The sequence below is a fragment of the Macaca nemestrina genome, chromosome 10, assembly GCF_043159975.1.
Source record: "Macaca nemestrina isolate mMacNem1 chromosome 10, mMacNem.hap1, whole genome shotgun sequence".
Lineage (NCBI taxonomy): Eukaryota > Metazoa > Chordata > Mammalia > Primates > Cercopithecidae > Macaca > Macaca nemestrina.
The window spans coordinates 123269848-123289749 of NC_092134.1; the positions used below are offsets into that span (position 1 = coordinate 123269848).

At 36.1% G+C, this 19902-nt stretch overlaps 1 protein-coding gene across 7 annotated transcripts in view; it reads left to right on the top strand.

Moving 5' to 3' along the window:
- LOC105481365 (phospholipase C zeta 1) overlaps window positions 1–16792 on the top strand; it is a 53985-nt gene extending 37193 nt beyond the window's left edge. For all 7 annotated transcript variants that reach the window (XM_011740940.2, XM_011740894.3, XM_011740902.3 and 4 more), the window contains 6 exons: window positions 1254–1410; window positions 4902–5018; window positions 6092–6261; window positions 11441–11570; window positions 15692–15841; window positions 16648–16792. In XM_011740940.2, the coding sequence (XP_011739242.2) occupies window positions 1254–1410; window positions 4902–5018; window positions 6092–6261; window positions 11441–11570; window positions 15692–15841; window positions 16648–16733 (810 nt within the window). In that variant the 3' untranslated portion in view covers window positions 16734–16792. The remainder of the gene's footprint in view (window positions 1–1253; window positions 1411–4901; window positions 5019–6091; window positions 6262–11440; window positions 11571–15691; window positions 15842–16647) is intronic.
- The last annotated feature ends 3110 nt before the right edge of the window (window positions 16793–19902 follow it).

Here is a 19902-nt window from a genome sequence, read left to right on the forward strand (position 1 = left end):
GAGGTCAGGAGTTTGAGATCAGCCTGGCCCACATGGTGAAACCCCCTCTCTACTAAAAATACAAAAATTAGCCAGGCATGGTGGCTCATGCCTGTAGTTCCAGCTACTTGGGACGCTGAAGCAGGAGAATTGCTTGAACCTGGGACGCGGAGGTTGCAGTGAGCTGAGATGGCACCATTGCACTCCAGCCTGAGCAACAGAATGAGATCCTGTTTCAAAAAAAAAAAAAAAAGTTTTCTATAGTTGATAAATATTATGCACTCTTATGAAGCAGGCTTTGTGCAAAGTGCAACAGATGCAGAGATACACAACATAATTTCCTTGGTCTCAAGTAAAGACAAAGACAAGATTCAATGTTTATAATACATAGTGTTATATGTACACACATTAACATGATGAAACAAAATATATTAGGTTGCATGTGACACAAAAGCAATCCAGCTGGTTTAAATAAAATGATAATTAATTAATTGACCTATATAGAAAAGTTCAGTGAAAGGGATTTTAATTTCAAAAATGACTTGATATAGTGTCTCACATAAAGTCAGCAGAACTTCAGTTCTTTCTCCAGCTTTGCTCCCACTTTCTCTGTGTTGGTGCATGGCTATTGCAAGGATTCAGCTTTATATCATTTCAGCTTCAAATCCAGTGGAATGCCTATCTCTTGGCAGAGCAAGCAATTTTTTTTTTTTTGTACGTTGGCTCTGATCTGGTTATGCGCAGATCCCTGAACCAATTACTGTTGCTAGGGGAATGCACAGCTCTGTTTAGCTGGCCCAATCTGCGTGACTCATACTTGGATTGAGCATGAGCAAGAAATGTTTTCCCAAAACAAAACTTGGGAAATGGCTAAAAAGAAGTGTAAAAGAAATAGACGCCGGGTTGTGAAATGGCAAATGTTTGCTATGTAATAGAAGTCATTTCAGTATAAATTTATTCATGACGAAAATTCCTAAGTTTATAAAATTTATGGGAATACACTGAGATCTTTAGGAAAAAATAAATAGTAATAATTGTGGTCCTCAATACTTATTACATTGATCATGATTTTTAAATTTAAACTAGCTTATATTCACATGAAATATTTTTGTTCCCAAAAATAATCACATTGAGTTAATCCAAATGGTGTTTGAGGAGATAATCTTATGAAAAGATGAAAATCATTTATTTGAAAGTGTATTTTCTTTACCAGAAAAAGATTTTTTTCCCAATGATTAGCATAAAAATGTAAAATTACTGCATTTTATTTTTAGACCAGGAAGCTAAAAATTGCTCTGGCCTTATCTGATCTTGTCATTTATACTAAAGCTGAGAAGTTCAAAAGCTTTCAACATTCAAGATTATATCAGCAATTTAATGAAAATAATTCTATTGGGGAGACACAAGCCCGAAAACTTTCAAAATTGAGAGGTAAATTTTTGTGACTCAAATAGATGAAACGTTTAAATGAGTTAGAGTCACTGCTAGGGTGTTAAGATTGCTCAGTGATATTTATAAAATGTATATTCTCATAAAATTTCAACATATTTAACATAATTTAGAATGGGGTTACATACCTCAGGTCTCATTAAGTTTTATTTCACAGAACTTAGCCATTAATTAACTTTCCTAAGCCAAGACATTTTGATTGAGAATGTCCGATGTGGCCACATTTGTTGAGGGCTGGGGGACTGTGGTGAGCAGTTTGTATAGGAGAGCAGTGGCAGGGCTGCAGAGGGAGGCAGACCCAAATTAGAAGGCTTGAACTTTGTCCTGGAAGCGAAGGTGAGCAGGAGAAAATTGAACTCTCAGGAGCGGCATGATCCACTGTATTTCTAAACGATACCTCTGATAGCAGCCAAAGGGTGAGACTGCAGGTAGGAAGGTGGTAACAAAGATTTATGGCAGTGAGAGCGGAGACAGGATGAACTTTGTGGATTTAATAGGCATTGAAGAGGGTAGGGTTAATCAGACTTGGAGGCTCTATGTCTATGGTGAAAGAGGAAGAAATGGTGCCCAGGCTGGACTACCAGATGGCTGTGCAGAGTGTGCACGCCCCACTGCACACCTTCAGAGGTGCCATCTGTCTCTGCATCTTCTTTTCACTGCCCCTAATTCTAAAACTGAGGTGGTTTGGCAGTGCCCAAAGTAAAATGGGGCCTGAGAAAGAGAATGGGAAGAAGCCTCATTATGTGAGGAATGTCCCAAACTTAAAAGGGAATGAGCAACTAACTTAACAGCCAGGTGACTCTGCTAATTCTCAAAAAATGGCAATTGTTTTTAGTAGTAGAGGTATGGGGGAAGTAGGGACAATAATGGATACAAAACTATAGCTGGATAGAATAAATAAGACATAGTATTTGATAGTGCAACAGGTGACCACAGTCAACAATAGTTTATAGTACATTTAAAAATAACTAAAAGAGTATAATTGGATTGTTTGTTACACAAAGGATAAATGCTTGGGGTGTTGGATATACCACTTACCCTGATGTGTTACTAGACATTGTATGTCTGTATCAAAATATCTCATGTACTGCATAAATATATTTATCTATGTACCCCCAAAAATTAAAAGTTAAAAAAATGCAATCTACCATCTTGTGTAGAAATACCACAGAAGGAAAATAAGCACCCACAATTGACTTGAGAAAAGTTGCTGGCTAGTTGGGATTGCAGATTCTGATAGATTTAATGATTAACCTTATTGGGCTGGTCATAGATATCCAAAGATTTTGAAGTATACTTTAGTTAATGTTCTCTAACTATCTATTAGAGAGATACTGGATTTTTTAAAGGCTCTTTTCCTTTTTTAACCTGTGTGTTGTAACCAAAAATTAATTCAGTAGGTCTGGACTACAGTTAAATAATAGAATAGAATAGGATAGAGTAGTCTAGAGTAGAATGGAATGGGATGGAATGGAATGGAATGGAGTAGAATAGAATAGAATAGAAGTGTATTGCAAGCAGTAATAATAAATATGGTTTTATGAAGCAATTGTGCATGATGCATGTGTGTTGGATTGTAAAATATATTTCTTACTGTAAGGTATGGTTAAGAGTTTGAATGACATGCTTTACTGGTCTCTGTTCCTTTAAATTATTGAACTTTTGTTGTTGTTCATGAGGACAGGACCTGTGGGCACAGCATAAATAAATTATAATTTTATTACTCTCATCAGATTAAATACTTGCAAACATTTTGGAAAGGAATTGGATAGTTCTGAGTAGAGTCAAAGTATAGCATTACCATTTCTTTGAATGGGTATAGGGCATTTTTCTTGTTTAATAGTAAATAATCAATGTTAATAGTAAATAATGATGTCAGCAAAGGTTTAACTTCAAGGATGTCAATTATTATTATAAACATAATAAAAATTAAAAATAATGTAGATGAATATTATTGAAATGAAATGATGTTCACATTATTTTACTAAATAAAAATAGCGGTTTGTGAAAGGGAACAAACATTATCATTCAACTAAAAATTACACACATACAAAAGAATGGGAAGATATATATCAAGGAGTTATCAGTGGTTATCAATTGGATGATGACATATGGTTTTATTTGTTCTTTGATGTCCTCCTATTTTACAGTAAACATGAACTGCATTTGTAATAACAAACATGTTTAATTTCTAAAGGATAATCTCAGAAATAGCAAAATCATTTTATGTTATGAGACCTTAGTCATCATTCACATTTATTACTTCGTAAATGAGAAACATTAAGACTTAGAAGAGTATGTGTTTTGCCTAAGGACAGACATCTGTTAGGACTAGATAAAGGAGCATGAAACTTGGACACCTATGCTGCATTTATACACACATGGTTTCAAAATAAACTTTCTCTCAAGGAATGTATAACTTTTGAAAATAAATATTGATAAAATTAACTGTAATTTTTAATTTGATTGTGCTTCCTAAATAATAGTATTTAGGGTGAGGGGAGAGGTGATTCTATTCTAGTTGGATTAGCAAATGAAGTGAGCCATAAGCAAAAGGCTTTCTCCCATCACGAGTCACTATATCAGCAGGAATGGTTGCAGAAACAGGATCTGTTTAATTAAAAAAGAAAAACTTTGGAGAAGCATGAAATCTGTGTTCAAAAATTTGAAGAAGGTGCCAAATGGTAAAGGGTTTAAGTTAGTTTGAATCTGAAGTGACTTAAATATATAGACAAGAAGAAACACAAAGAATATGTACAGAAACTGTGTATAGATTCTGTACAGACTATGTGTGTATGTTTGTTCTTGTTTGTGTGTATACTTCAAGTACATAGAGATTATCCCAGTAAGAACGACATTTGAAATAATTAAAAGCATTGAGAGTTTTTCAATGGAGAGATGTAAACACAGATTGAATAAACTTTGGGGGAAGATGCTGGAGTGAAGGGATTGGAAGTTGAACTGGACAACTTTGGGGTGCCTTTAAATCCTGAGAACCTGTGAAATGTTCAGTAGGATTAATTTAGCTGGAATCATATAGCTTTGTGTGACTTTGATGTGATTCTGTCCTACTGTGAAAATCAAAGTGGAAAAATAATGAGGGAAAATGCTGCTTTTGTTTTGAAAAATGAATGGATTATATTTTGGAGTTTTATGTATTCTTACAACAAAGTGAAATAATTTGGATATAAAAATTATATAAATTAGTCAATTTTTTCCTTGAATGATCAGTGTATATAAATTTTATGATAAAATTGTCACTAACATCTAAATAATAGTGAATTATACTGTAAACATAAAGGCATGGATTTATTTTGATATTCATGAATTGCAAATTTTTGCCAAGACAATACATACCAAAATTGTTGAAACTATTATAGAATTATATGATATATATATACATATATATAAGAAATAGTGGCTTATTTAATTTATTTGAATTCTTTCACAATGGTTTAATAATTCTTTTTCAGCCCATGAGTTTATTTTTCACACCAGGAAGTTCATTACCAGAATATATCCCAAAGCAACAAGAGCAGACTCTTCTAATTTTAATCCCCAAGAATTTTGGAATATAGGTTGTCAAATGGGTATGTTATATAGGATATTGAGTTGTTTGCAAAAGTAACATAAAATGAATTCATTTTATGAATGTATGAAAAACTTGTGAAAAGGGCTTTCTGTAAAATATTTTTTGGCCTGGGGGTTTTGGGGTCAGGCACTAATGGTGTCATGTGTTTTAAGAGTTGAAGTCATTCCTATCTGGGTTGAAGCGGGGTAAATCTCGGTGATTGTTCGGGGGAATGGTGGTTAAATTCATGAGGAATTAATATGAGGCATGTGAAGTGGAGGAAGGGAACAAGGAAACCCAAATGGACATTGAAGATCAAATTCCTTTGCTTGAGATATGCTCAAGGCCTCTTCAAATCAAGTGACCTCTATCATTTATACTTTACATGAGCTTCTACATTCACAGATTTGAAAAGTGAATAAGATTGCATAACCTGGTTATTTGCCCTCACCAGACCCTTATTCCAAACTGCACAGCTAGTACAGCACTGCACTAACCCATCAGAAAGTACCAGGTGTTACCCTTCTTCTACCGGATTGTGGCAAGGCCTGTAGGTGTGAGGAGAAGTGGGGATATTGGGGCTGGGTGGAGGGCAGAGTGTGGTACTCTCTACGGTGGCTATTTACCAGCCTATATCGAGGTGCTTCCATATTTTAACGACAATTATTGCTTTGCCTGTTTCTCACTTTCTCCTCAAGTGACAACAGCATCTCACGGACTTGAAAATGTGTGACATAGTTGGTGTCTTTACCTCTTGCATTTAATGCACTGATACTCTTTATTCTGATATTTCTTAAGTGTTACCTGACATGAACATTGTTATTCTATAATCTATACTGGATACCATTTTGATTTCTTTACTCAAAGCTGTGTAGTAATTTACTTACAAATTAAACTTTGGAACTTATCAATATACCTTAATATAGACATGGCAGGAGAAAGAGTTTTAAAAATCATGAATTATTAGGCTAATGATGCTTGCTCATAGAACATTTAGGGATATAGAATCCATGATTAGATTTCAGTAAATGGTTTGTGTTCCTTTATTTGTATTCTCTATTACCTGACAATGTCAAAACTTCTTTCTTATAGTGGCTTTAAATTTCCAGACCCCTGGTCTGCCTATGGATCTGCAAAATGGGAAATTTTTGGATAATGGTGGTTCTGGATATATTTTGAAACCACATTTCTTAAGAGAGAGTGAATCATACTTTAACCCAAGTGACATAAAAGAGAGTATGCCAATTACACTCACAATAAGGGTAAGATTAATAACTTTTCTTTTATATTTTTTGGTTATCATATAAACTAGATAGTGTACATTAGTATTTTGAATTCCACTGATTTGCTTTAATTTCTTTTATATTTCTGTTAATCTTTTTAGGTACTATATGTGGGTAGTATTTCAGTATCCTTCTATATCTGAAAAATGTCTTCCTGTTGCAATTTTACATGAATGATTATCTGCCTGTGAATAGACATATTGAGGCTAAAACCTTCCCCTCTCCAAGTTCTACTTAGATGATTTCATTGTATTTAGGCATTTAATATTGCGAGATACAGGTCTCAGTTCAGCCCACTAATTACCTTGTGGGCATGTTACTTTTTCTTGCCTTTGATGAATTTTACCTGGAAATTTTAGGAGCCCTTGTCTTTTCCTCAGTCTCTACGATTAGGCTTTTGTAGGTCAGGATTTCCCCCCCACCCCATATGCCTGTTAATATCATTTGATTACTTAAAAAGAAAAATTACCCATATGTCTTTCTCCAGTATCTGTCTTCTGTGTCTATTAATTTGTGTCAACTTTAACATACTCCCTTTTCCTCTGCATGTTGGGAGAGCTTTTAACATTTTTTCTTTATGTTGATGATTCAAAGTCTGCATTTGATTTTGTTCTTTACTGATTTTAATGTAGAAATGATTTTTTTTATCCTGCATTATTAGTCCTCCTGCCCCATTGTGGTTGACTTCATATTGCTTCCTTTTTATTTCTGTCTGTATCCCACCTAGCACCCTTCCTCCAGACTCTTGTCTTATTATTTTATCTTTTATTTTATTACATCCTGTAAAACCTTACGGAGCATAAAAGCCGTTGTCTAAGATTTGTTTCCATTAGTAAAGACTTTTCAAAACGTCTTTCTTATTCCTCTCCAACCTAAGTGCTATGTTTATTTTCTTTTTAAAATGTCACCAAATCTTTTGAAAAACCTCTAGTTGCTTTTTCTCTCCACTTATGAGCAATTCTGTTTTAGGCTATAACTGTACTTGTTGTTTGCAAATCAATAGAGTGGGTACGGTTTCATTGGTCCCTCTTTCCATTTAACTAGTTACTCCCAGAACTGTATAAATCATCTCAGATCCTACAGGAATTTTGTAAGTACTTGTGTTTCTGTCCCTGGCCAGCACGTCATTACTTAGTGAAGCTCTGCCAGCTGCTGGGCGCTCCCCTGCTCCCCATTACCTGGCTGTTAGAGTGCAGGAAATGCTGGGGCCTCCAGAATGTGTTTCTCCTGCGACTCTTCTTCCTAGCTCAGCTCCTTTTTCCACCATCGTAATACCACAGGATTTGGGAAACTATGCTCCACATTTACTTCAGGCCCTAGCCACTTTATCTCAGCTGAGAATGGGAGGATTGAGAGCTTTTTCCAGAAATTAATGTGGAAAGTATAGCAAAGATGAACAGGACTAGAAAGATCCTGACCATTGCAGGAAACAGTGCCTGTGAAGTATGTAGCTGACTTTTGCATTGTCTGTTAAGGAGTTTGTGACTCTGATGTAGAAGCATTTAGTGGATACGCAGCAATTGCCTACAACACTGGATTGTTAATACTACTTCAAGGTCTGGCAAAGTATTAACCACTGACTTCACTTTACAATGCTATTATAATGTTGGCATCCTTTTTGTAATGATCTGGTAAAAAGAAATGGCAGATCAGCCACTTTGAAGATCCCTTCCATTTGTACACACATCGCTTTTCTGTGCTCTGGGACTGGACTCTCCTTTTACCCCCTACCTTCCAAGTGATTGCCATTTTCATATGTGGCTTCCTCTTTCTCTGCTTTCCCTAAAGACATTTATGTTAATTGAAGTCTTTCCTTAAACCTTGTCTCAAACTATTCTCCTTGGGTTCTGTTACATAAACATTCACAGTTTCACCACCAACAGTGCTCAAGTCTTTAATTGGACCTCATTTTGGGAATCTAAAGGCATATGTTAGCTCACTGAGCATCCTTACCTCCTTAATCACCATTCTGTCAAACTTAAAATATTAAAAGCTTGAACATCCCTTCCTAATCAAATCTACTTCTACTCTTATTTAAATGTCAACAAATGGCCCCATTCTTCCCCTCTGCTCAGACAAGAAAATAGGGAGTCATTCTCATCTTCCACATCTCCTTCATGTCCCGCATCCAGACCAACTTTAAATTCTGCTGATTCTATTCCTAAATGTTTTCCCTCTCCATTCTCTTGATCTGACCTACTTTGGTGCTGTCCTGTATCAGGAATTTACTACCTGTCATCAGGTCTATTTCTTTGGCTTCCTGATGGTTTCAGGTAGCCGGTCTCAGTCCTCCATATCTATTCTCCACAAGTTGACCAGAGAGATTTTGCTACAGTGCTAATGTTATCATGCATGCATAATATTTATTTGTGTCTCTTGACTACTTTCTTGGTTAGGCCTTGGCCTACTTGCATAGTCCTATCTCTCACCACTTCTAGCCTTTCACCCTGTTCTACAACCATGTGGAACTAGGATCCTTCTCGAACCATGACTCACCTCCACGAATTGCGTATGCTCTTCCTGTAACTAGAGCATTCTTTCAGCCTTACCTGCCTATTGCATTTTGACTCACTTTTCAAGACTTAGGAATCATGTCCTTTTGAAAGCATTTTCCTAGGCTAGGTTAGCTGTGCTTCTTTTCGTAGCTTTGCTGTTTTCCGTTAAACTCTCTGCAGGCATATATTACTTGTCTTCTCCATTTGTCTGAGGATTCCTTAAGGATTAGAGATATGGGCATGGCGTGGTGGCTCACGTCTGTAATCCCAGCATTTTGGGAGGCTGAGGTGGGTGGATCACCTGAGTCAGGAGCTCAAGACCAGCCTGGCTAACATGGTGAAACCCCGTTTCTACTCAAAATAAAAAAATTAGCTGGGTGTGGTGATGCGCCACTATAATCCCAGCTACTCAGGAGGCTGAGGCAGGAGAATTGCTTGAGCCCAGGAGGCGGAGGTTGCAGTGAGCCAAGGTCACACCATTGCACTCCAGCTTGGGTAGCAAGAGCCAAAGTTCGTCTCAAAACAACAACCACCACCACCAAAACCAAAAAGAGATGTGTTTTGTTCCATTCTTATTTGTGCCTGATACAAAGTATATTTTCAATATATCTAGGTTCATTGAACAAATACATTATTTTTCCTGTTAAGAATAGTAAAGAGAACATAGGTGCTCTTTTATTGAGAAAGTGAAGGCGGAAGGCAGCTAGTGTGCACAGATGCTCACAAATGCCATGTTTGTATTCTGAGGAGTCTCTTGTTGAGGTGTAAGTGGCATGGAGAGTTAATGATTCTCCAGGAAGCTGCTGCCATGGCCATGTGGGTCTTTCTCTGTTACCTCTATCACTCTGGGGAGTTTTGTGATTATGACTTGCTCAGATAGTAGAGGGCATGATTTGGGGATCAGAGGGCCTAGTTTTATTATAAGCTTCCTTAAGTTTTATTATAAGCTTCCAAATGTTGATGAAGGCATTTGACGTTTCTGCTTTACTCTTTGTCATCTGCAATCTGAGAGTTTTGGTTTAGGGCAGTTATTTTCAAGTTTATAAAAACTACAGGACTGCTTTCTAAATCCAAAATCTTATGGGTAAGGCCAATGGATAACAACAGAGTTGACCATTGAGGGCTTTTTGTTTGACATTCCTTCCTCCACACTGGCTCCTGTACAAACAAATCTGTAAATTTGTTTATAAATTATTTGATCAATACTCCCTAAACCAGGGGTGTCCAATCTTTTGGCTTCCCTGGGCCACGTTGGAGGAAGAGGAATTATCTTGGGCCACACATAAAATACACTAACACTAATGATAGCTGATGAGCTTTAAAAAATGCAAAAAAAAAAAAAAACAATGTTTTAAGAAAGTTTACGAATTTGTGTTGGGCCACATTCAAAGCCACCATGGGCCACATGAGGCCCGCAGGTTGGACAAGCTTGCCCTAAATTCTCATTCAGTTCTCATATTCAATGATGTTTTTCAAAATTAGATAATTTTTTTTCTTCCTGGAATGAGGTACACCGAGCTGAACCTACTCCATTTTGGGAAGCGTCTATTACCTGCAGAATGATATTTAGCAGATCTGTAGTGGTACTGGCACCAGTGTGCTATATGTTTATGGCCATTGTTCTTTCTAATTACTTTGGTGTCTAATTATGCTGATGCCCATTCCATACTGATTGCTAAACAGTTGCACAGGCATACTGGCTTCTAGCTAATGCCATAGTCTGTGGAATTAGGAAAAGTTACACATTAGTGGTTTTTCTTTTCCTTTCTTTTCTCTTCTCCTCCTTCTCTCCCTCCTTCCTTCCCTCTTTTCCTTCCTTTATTCCTTTATAAGGGAAAATTACACATTAGTCATTTTTCTTTTCCTTTCTTTTCTCTTCTCCTCCTTCTTTCCATCCTACCTTCCCTCTTTTTTTCCCTTTATTCCTTTATAATCAAACTTAATTATATATTTGTTTCTCTTTATGCAACCTTCAGAAATTGGAATTATGCCTCAATTTTTATAACTGCATTTTTAGGCTTTTATCTTCTATCTCTTAGTCTAAGTTAGTACATTTCAAATATAGTTTTCTTGTGTGCTCATTTTGTTCCTTAAATTATAACAAATTTTTTTTCAACAATTAGCTTGGCAAATAAAAATTTAAATACAATTATTATTAATTACTTTATTAAGATTTCTTTGACACCCAGTCCCTAATATACGTATGAAATAATTGATTTTGTCAAACTCAGAAAATGCTATCATGGGAAGTTAAATGGTACATTTTTTAAAAAGTAATATTTATATAGTTTTTAATTTTTCCAGCATATATATATATATATGAATTCAAAAACAGTACATGTTATCAGAGTAACTCAACCCGAATTCCCTAAAATGTGATCATAGCAAATGATTTTAAAACAAAAATATGTTAATAAATTGAAAATTGTGGACATCGTGGATTTCACTATAATTTTGTACATATTCTTGGTGTTTACTGATAACTGAGGATAAAAGACTTACATTTTAAAATTTGTATTATATTCATTATATTCCACTTTCAATCTTTGTGGGAACTGACTTAGAGTCCTTCAACTTTTTGTAATACATAATTAAATTTTGAAATAAATGGTGATGCAACTTAATATCTTGCTAAATTCTTATATTCATATATATTTGTGCAGCTCATCAGTGGTATCCAGTTGCCTCTTACTCATTCATCATCTAACAAAGGTGATACATTAGTAATTATAGAAGTTTTTGGTGTTCCAAATGATCAAATGAAGCAGCAGACTCGTGTAATTAAAAAAAATGGTGAGCTTCTAATATACCGTATTGAACTTCCATTAGCCTTCTTGTTGGAAAGCTTACAAATTATATGTTGATAGAGTTTTGATACATATCTATTATTCATAAGACAAGGGTTTTCCATTATGTCCAAAATTAGCAAAATGTTATATGCAGCAAAAGCACTTTTATAATGATTAGGTTGTTTAGCTGTATTTTCAAATTATGAATACAGAAATGTATCTGACCTGCGAAATTATTGCTTAAAAAAATTTACCTCCTTTTTGTTTTTCCTCATGTTACTGAATTAAGGCATTTTGACAGCCTCAGATCTACTTAGCTTCTAGCTTTTGTGTTAAATCAAAAATTTGTGATTTTTGACACCGCATATTATATATTTTTATAATAAATTATTTGAATTATTTTAGATTAAAAGTCTATGGCTTCTGAATCAGGCTAAGGATGCCATAGAAACCTACTGATAGAATATTTGGATAATTCAGTCATTTTTGCCACAAGGGAAGTGAAGAATGAAAGGAAAGAACTTTGGGCCGGGCGCGGTGGCTCAAGCCTGTAATCCCAGCACTTTGGGAGGCCGAGGCGGGCGGATCACAAGGTCAGGAGATCGAGACCACAGTGAAACCCCGTCTCTACTAAAAATACAAAAAATTAGCCGGGCGCGGTGGCGGGCGCCTGTAGTCCCAGCTACTCAGGAGGCTGAGGCAGGAGAATGGCGGGAACCCGGGAGGCGGAGCTTGCAGTGAGCCGAGATCGCGCCAGCGCACTCCAGCCTGGGCAACAGCGTGAGACTCCGTTTCAAAAAAAAAAAAAAAAAAAAAAAAAAAAAAAGAAAGGAAAGAACTTTGGTAAGATTTTCATCATTCTGGCATGCTATGACATCTTACACAGTATAGTACTGGCATTGCCATTTCTTCTCTGAGGTTGAAATGACTAAGGAAATTAGAAAAGAATGGGTTCCTAGGATTGACCCCTGGTCAGGGTCACCTTGAAGGAGACATTGGAACTGATTCTTGAGTCTGGAATCTTCTTCAAGGGATATTCTCAAAGCAAAGTGGACTTCATTCCAGAGTCTAGAAATATGCTTCCGGCCAAATGGTACTGACAGAGGAGCAGGCACAGTTTTCTTTTTCTTTTTCTTCTTGGATAATAATTTCTAACAATGCCCATAGTCTGCCTCCTTGGCACTCCCCTGAATACTTTCAGTGTGGCTTCTAGAGTGAAAGTCATGGAAAAAGATTTGGGAAGATTTTATTGCCTTATCCTATGTTATCAATGGGAAGGGATATTGATGATGACTTCCTGCCTCATTTGACACCCTTTAGAGTTGAAGGCACATTGCTATGGCTGTGTCCAGAGATAGTAACTGCTGATGTCATGTAACTTATAATAATCTATCTCTTGTTCCCTCCATCCTCTACTTGAATCTTCATCACAAAATGCTTAGAAACTTAATTTATTCAATGCACCCCTTATAATACTATGATTCTAGAATTTGTATTACATCCTTGGATTTTATGAAAATATCCTTGGAGAAATTCAATTTGGTTCATCAAACATTACTAAGCCTCTGCTATGCTAAAAGCCTTGTGCTAAGTAGTAAAAGACTTAAAATCTGTTTATTAAACGAATTCTTATATATGGACCAATTAACTATTCTATAGATAGTTTATAGTTCAGTGTGAAAGATGAGCTGTAAGTAAAATAATTATGATTTAGAGTAATTAGTGCTTCAAGGAGAGTACAAAGATTTGTACTGGAAGGGGGCACTTTTGGAGATGGTTCTTGGAGAATGAGTAGAATTTTTTAGAATTTGGGGAAAAGGACATTTAAGGCAGAAGCCATAATATAAGTCCTAAAATATGAAGAAAATACAATTTAAACATGCCAGACAGAACACAAGAGTCCTAAAATATGAAGAAAACACAATTTAAACATGCTAGAGAAAAGCCAAGAAACTCACAATAGGTGGAATGTAGGGTGCTTAAGAAAGATTAGTGAGAGAAAAAATGAGAAAGTTATTTAGGAATGGTCATGGAAAATCTCAAAAGCCTTGCTAAGGTGTCAGGAACTTTCTTTTTTCTAGAAAATGGATAAAATTCAGACTTTTAAATAGGGCTATGACAGAGTTGAGTGTTAGGTTTTTTTCCACAGATTTGAGAAGAAGTATATGAGAGGGCAATGAGAAATACAAAGTAGAGTCAGGATAAAATTTCAGTGGTTAGAGGATATAAAAGTCATGGTGCAAAGGAGGCTATGGCAGTAGGAAAGGAATGGGGGGTGTAAGTGAGAAATACTGTGCAGAAGTCAACGTCCAGATGGCTGGACAAGAAGAATTTTAAGACGATTTAGCTAGACATGAGAGTCTGGGAGGAAAAGGATAACATTTGGATAAAACGTGGAAGTAATTCTTCAGTTTTGGTCATGTCTGGGAGAACTATTTTCATCACTATCAAATTTGGTATCCTGGTTTACTTTTTTTTTATGTTGCCAACTAAAAGTGAGGGCTTTCTCTTATAATTAATCCATATTTGTGTGTGTGTGTGTGTGTGTGTGTGTGTGTGACAGAGATAGATACAGGAGGAGGATGGAAGGGAGGCAGAGGCACATGTGTAATGAAGTAGGATTGGAGGAAGAAAAAATCAGTATAAACACTTCTGCGAGATGTTTTGCAGTGTCTATAAAGAATTGACTCTAAACCTGCCTCTGTACCCCTAAGAAGAGAAATTATTTCTTTTCTTAGGTCAAGGTAATGTGACCATTATTCCATCATGAGCCAATTAGTTTACTATTTCTGTGGGCATAGGCTGCACCCTGGGTTGCTATGTGGTAAATGTGCTCTTGTGACCACAGAAAACATAGATATAGTATAATTAGAAATTCATCAATGCTTCTGGAAATGTAAGTCAAAGAACAAAAGCTATTGTCATAGCAAGTGTAGCATTGCCTTTGTAAATGAAAAATAATACACATAATTCTTCTCCAAACCTTTGAGTCTTTATTAAGTAGAATTTATATTTAATTTGAATGTGAATTTCTTGATTCTGTTAAATTACGCTTTACTTTTTGGATGATTTGGGTCATACTGTGACACAAGGTGGATTTCTTGCTTGGCAAGAAATTGGTTGTTTGGGATGATTTATTTTCCTAGAGATTGAAATTCACCAACTTTGGACTTTGAAAGGAGCACTTAGTCTGAAGAAGGATCAAGAGCTGGCTTTAGTTCGTTATCTAGCTTTCAGTCTAACAACTATGTATGGAACTCTTCCCATAATAAGACTGACTGTATTAGTCCATTTTGACATTGCTCTAAAGATACTACCTGAGACTGGATAACTTACAAAGGAAAGAGATTTAATTGACTCACAGTTCCCTATGGCTGAGGAGGCCTCAGGAGACTTACAATCATGGCAGAAGGTGAAGGGGAAATAAATTTGGATCTTTTCATGTGGCAGCAGGAGATTGCTAGCAAGAGTGGGGAATACTGCCTTATGAAACCATCAGATCTCATGAGTACTCACTCTCTATCATGAGAACAGCATGGGAGAAACCACCCCCTATAAATCCAATCACTTTCCACTAGGTGTCTTCCTAAACACCTGGGGATTACAATTCAAGGTGAGATTTGGGTGAGGGCACAAAGCTTAACCATATCAAGGAGTTAGTATAGAAAAATGATGTTACTTAATTTTCTTCATTTCTCAATTTATTTGCTAAAGAATTGCCTAAGTACATCAGTCATATTCATAATGATTAAAAACTTTTGCTCTGAAGTCAGACTCCCCGTTTTTGAATTCCTGATCTGCCACTTAATGACCACATATGTGAAACTTTTAGGAAATAAGGTAATATCTTTGTGGCTCAGTTTTCCCATCCCATCAGGATAGGGTGGTTATCAGGATTAATTGAGTTGATCCATTCTTAGAACATTGCCCAGCAATAGTGAACACTCAATATTGTCTGATTATTATTCCTCTCACACTGAGTGTGTTAAAAACCTATGTGCTCTAAACACAAGATATTATTATTGTTAAAGGATTCAAAAGAAAAAGTTTGGAGAACAAGTGTTATCTATTTTTTCCTAGATATGGTATCTATTATTCTTTGTATCTTCTTTTTTTGTATTTCAGCTTTTAGTCCAAGATGGAATGAAACATTTACATTTATTATTCATGTCCCAGAATTGGCATTGATACGTTTTGTTGTTGAAAGTCAAGGTTTAATAGCAGGAAATGAATTTCTTGGGCAATATACTTTGCCACTTCTATGCATGAACAAAGGTAATGTCCCTAAAAGTTAGATGATTGTACCAGCATTTAAATATAACTTGTGTATATCAAAGACACATTTGGACACACCAAATAGCTCTATCATAAAGTAGGATGTAAAGGAAATTTTATGTATTGACACATATTTTTTCTCTGTGGAATTATAAAAATGTATTCTCATGTGGAAGGTGGGGTGGGGGTGTGGGACTGACAGGAAGGCTAATTAGACAAACTTGGCATGTATAAGCATTTCTTTACATGCATCATAGTTCTTCTGTTTCAGTGAAGGGTAGTCATGACTACCATAAAGAAATGATGATGGGTGGCAACCAGAAGGGAGAAGCAGTGACTCATTCTTCCTGCCTGATGAGAAGACATTGGGAGCCTGAGACTATCCTTTCCTGACCCCTTTTCAGGGCTGACTGCCTTTATGTTGCAGAGTCACCTTTCCAGGGTGATTTACACTGTGCTCCCAATTACCTCGTCTCAATATGCTTACTTTTCTAACAGCATCTGAGATGTGCCTAGGAAACAGGGTCTTCCTGAAGCAGAAGGGTGGTGGCTAATTTTGGATCATGCGGCACTTTGCGGAAGGAGAAGTATGAGTTGTGTGCTCAGTGTTGGGCAGTTAGGAAGTCAGAATAGAAAATGCAAATATTTAATTTTTGTGGAAGATTAATATACCAGATGGGAATATAACTCTATAGTCATGGTTTTTAATGTATGCTTAGTAAAGAGCTCTTGTGTCTCAGCGAGGCTGTTGGGGCCACCACTGATTAATTGGTTATTGGTCTAATTAGATATAATTCTTTTTGCAGGTTATCGTCGTGTTCCTCTGTTTTCCCGAATGGGTGAGAGCCTTGAGCCTGCTTCACTGTTTGTTTATGTTTGGTACGTCAGATAACAGCTAATGATAAATGACATATCATTAGCTATGCATCGCAATAAAACAGCCAAAATGAATGTCTATATGTTTTCTTTTTTAAACATAAACAACTACTCATAAAACTAGAAATATTGAGCCCATTCACTTAAAAATACACAAAAATAAATCAGTGGAAGAAAGAAAATAGAAACTTCAGAGGGTCCTGACCCAGCACGGTCTCCTGCTCTTCTGCTGCTGAGTTTTTTTCAACTGGCTTGTATCATTTTTAATTACTAGAACTTATAAGCTTTTGAAATACATCTAATTATAAAAGATAAATTGGCAAATATTTAGCAGTATAAAAGAAATGTGAAATCTAAGAGTGTTTTAGCTTCTAGACACTCACTACTGCATATTTTCCTGGGAAGGAATTAGAATTAGATTGCCAGGCCCTCTGAGCCTTTTCATATCCTGGAGAGTAATTAGCCCCTGCATTCTTATGCTAGTTCTTAGATGCTGTGCACTGGAGTTGGTACCCTGTAATTAGACAGCCATTTTTATGAGTGTGTATAAAATTGATTTGCATGCAAACTGTATTCAGACTCCATATCTATAAAAGAGATCTACTGTGTGGACTTACATGCTTGAATCTTAAATTGATTTGAAATATTTCTGCATCTGTAGTAATCTATACTGAATCTATACTTTCAAGTTGATTTCTTGGTCAAAGATGAGATTCCTGTCCAATCTCATCTGCTGGACTTCTTACCAACAGCAGAACTTTGCTTTATTAAATGTCATGTAGAAGAGTATGGAACCATGGATATTAATACTAATTCTACCACATTGTTGCATGGTAGTGATGTGATAGCAACCAACACAAAGCTTGACAAAGGCGGGGACCTTTAATAGGTACTTTTGCAATTGAATGCTAACTAATAACTAAAATAACAAAATGACTGCTTGGGATGTATATTAACATATTATATCTTTATGATGAGAAAATATAAACCATCTAGCATGTTTTACTATTATCATGGTTTACTCTCAGCACTAAATGTTTAAATTCAAATTCCCAAGTCATAGGTAGTAAGAAATTGTGTGGTTACTACGTGCACAATCTTCCAGTTTCCACCTCAAGGGCTGTCTGGATTTAAGATCAGTGCACACCCTTCCCAGTAGGGATGCACAGCCAATTCTTAGAAAGATGCTTCTGTTTTGCCAGATAATGGATGGATCTTATTTAAATAATCAACTGTTCAGCATGACAGCAGGAGGGAGTTTCAGCCCATTGACCCAAAGCTTTACCCTTCCCTAATCTCCTAAGACCTTCTGAAGATCTGGAATTCCATGAAATTTAAAGGCTTTAATCAATTGATTTTTACAAGAGAGTTCATTAATTCTGCAGTGGAATAAACTTCTGTTTCTCATTTATACCATCAAGCTTTGAAACAAGAGAGAAAAAGGATATATTTTATTTTCTCTCTTTTTCTTTAGGTACCAAACTTATCTCTCTAATTTTGAAGACCAAATTGTTCATTTTGAAATATTCCACTCTATATTAGGAATATGGACTTTGATAGAAATATTAAATTATTTTATTTCTTGTTCAAGAATCTTGTGATGTCTTGAGACATTTTTGGTTCCATTTTAAAATTTGCATCATTTAACATTTAATGCCCCTTACGTATTGAACTAGAATTTTGATTAGAAGTTTCTCACAAGAACTATTAACAGATTTTGTTCACGTAAAACTCCAGAGTCAGGGAATGTTCTCACATTTAGAATAGGCTGGGAATGTTGTGAGAAGCCAGATTTGACTCATGCTTTTTAGGTACAATTCATTTACAAGAAAAAATTGTGTTGGTAAACGGAAGAAAACATAGGAAAAGGCTAAATGAACCCTTGAGACTGTGGCAACAGAAGACTTTTTAAACTTTAAAGTCTTAGTTTAAATGTCAGTTCCTCAGGGAAGCCATCCGTGTTCTGCTAGATTAGGTTATATTCCCTGACTTATGCTTCTTTACAACTAATAATGACAGTTAGGAACCAACTTTGTACTATCAGCCAGACTTTAGTGTTGCTAGGAGCTGCCATGGAGCTCACAGCTAAACTGTGGTGTTTCCTCGTTGAACATAAACAGTTTCACAGAGCATCAACCCAGACACAGCCACTCTGTACCGTGACGGAACAAGACAAAGACAAGAACATTCCGGAATCATGACTGAATGCACAACAAAAACATGAATATCGTCCAAACACAACAATGCTACACAGTCCCCTATTCTGGCTGACCTAAATGACTATTAATTTAGTACCAAGTGTCGCTTTCACCTTGATTTACTCCTTTCATCTTACAGATAAGATTTACTCCAACCAGAGAATTGACCTCTTCTTGACAACATCCAAATACAGAGGAGAGTTCTACTTTTTTGAAATCTCCCCCAAATCATTTAATACAAGCCCAAATCCAATAGTGAGTCCTTTCTAATACCGTCTTACTAAGATGCCCCATAGCTTCTTTTATAGTGAGCAATAGAGGCAACTGTGTGTTCCTGGTGGTCTTTGGCTGGACAAATTCTGACTTCTTCCATTATCTTGTACTTCTATGTGTTACAGAAAAGTTTAATTATGTTGTTAATTTTGAAGGTTTATTTTTTTTCTGGTTGTGGTTGGTTAGGGTCTCAAATAGAACACGAGTACAGTCTCTCCATCCAGACTTATCTGGACTTTTGTCTGGGAAATGATGGTCACTGGAGGTAAATGACAGGCTGGTTGCTAAAGAGTAAAGTTGCCCTAGCTGTAAAAAGAAGGTCTCCATTTTAAATGTTGGATATAAGGGAGTGTCTTGGGGATTGTAAAACATGTCCCTTATACAGAGACTCTAGGAGTTCCAGTCAAAACCTTTGTGCAAATCTCAGGAGATTTGGGAGCCACACTAGGAAGAAGCTTGTTCTGTTGGTTAGAGCAGAGAGAATGGAATCCCTTTTGAGTGAAATGCTTATGGGATTGAACAATGGATATTTTACTGAGGGAATATATGAACTGGATTTCATTTTTCAAGAGTTCTTAAGATCCCTTTATTCTCAGTACTGCAAAAACATCTGTTTAATTACATTACTTTCAAAGTAATAACACACTATAAATATGTATACCAACAAAGGGTTCCTATGATGCATTCTAAAATCTTAGGCCATAAAATGTGAGC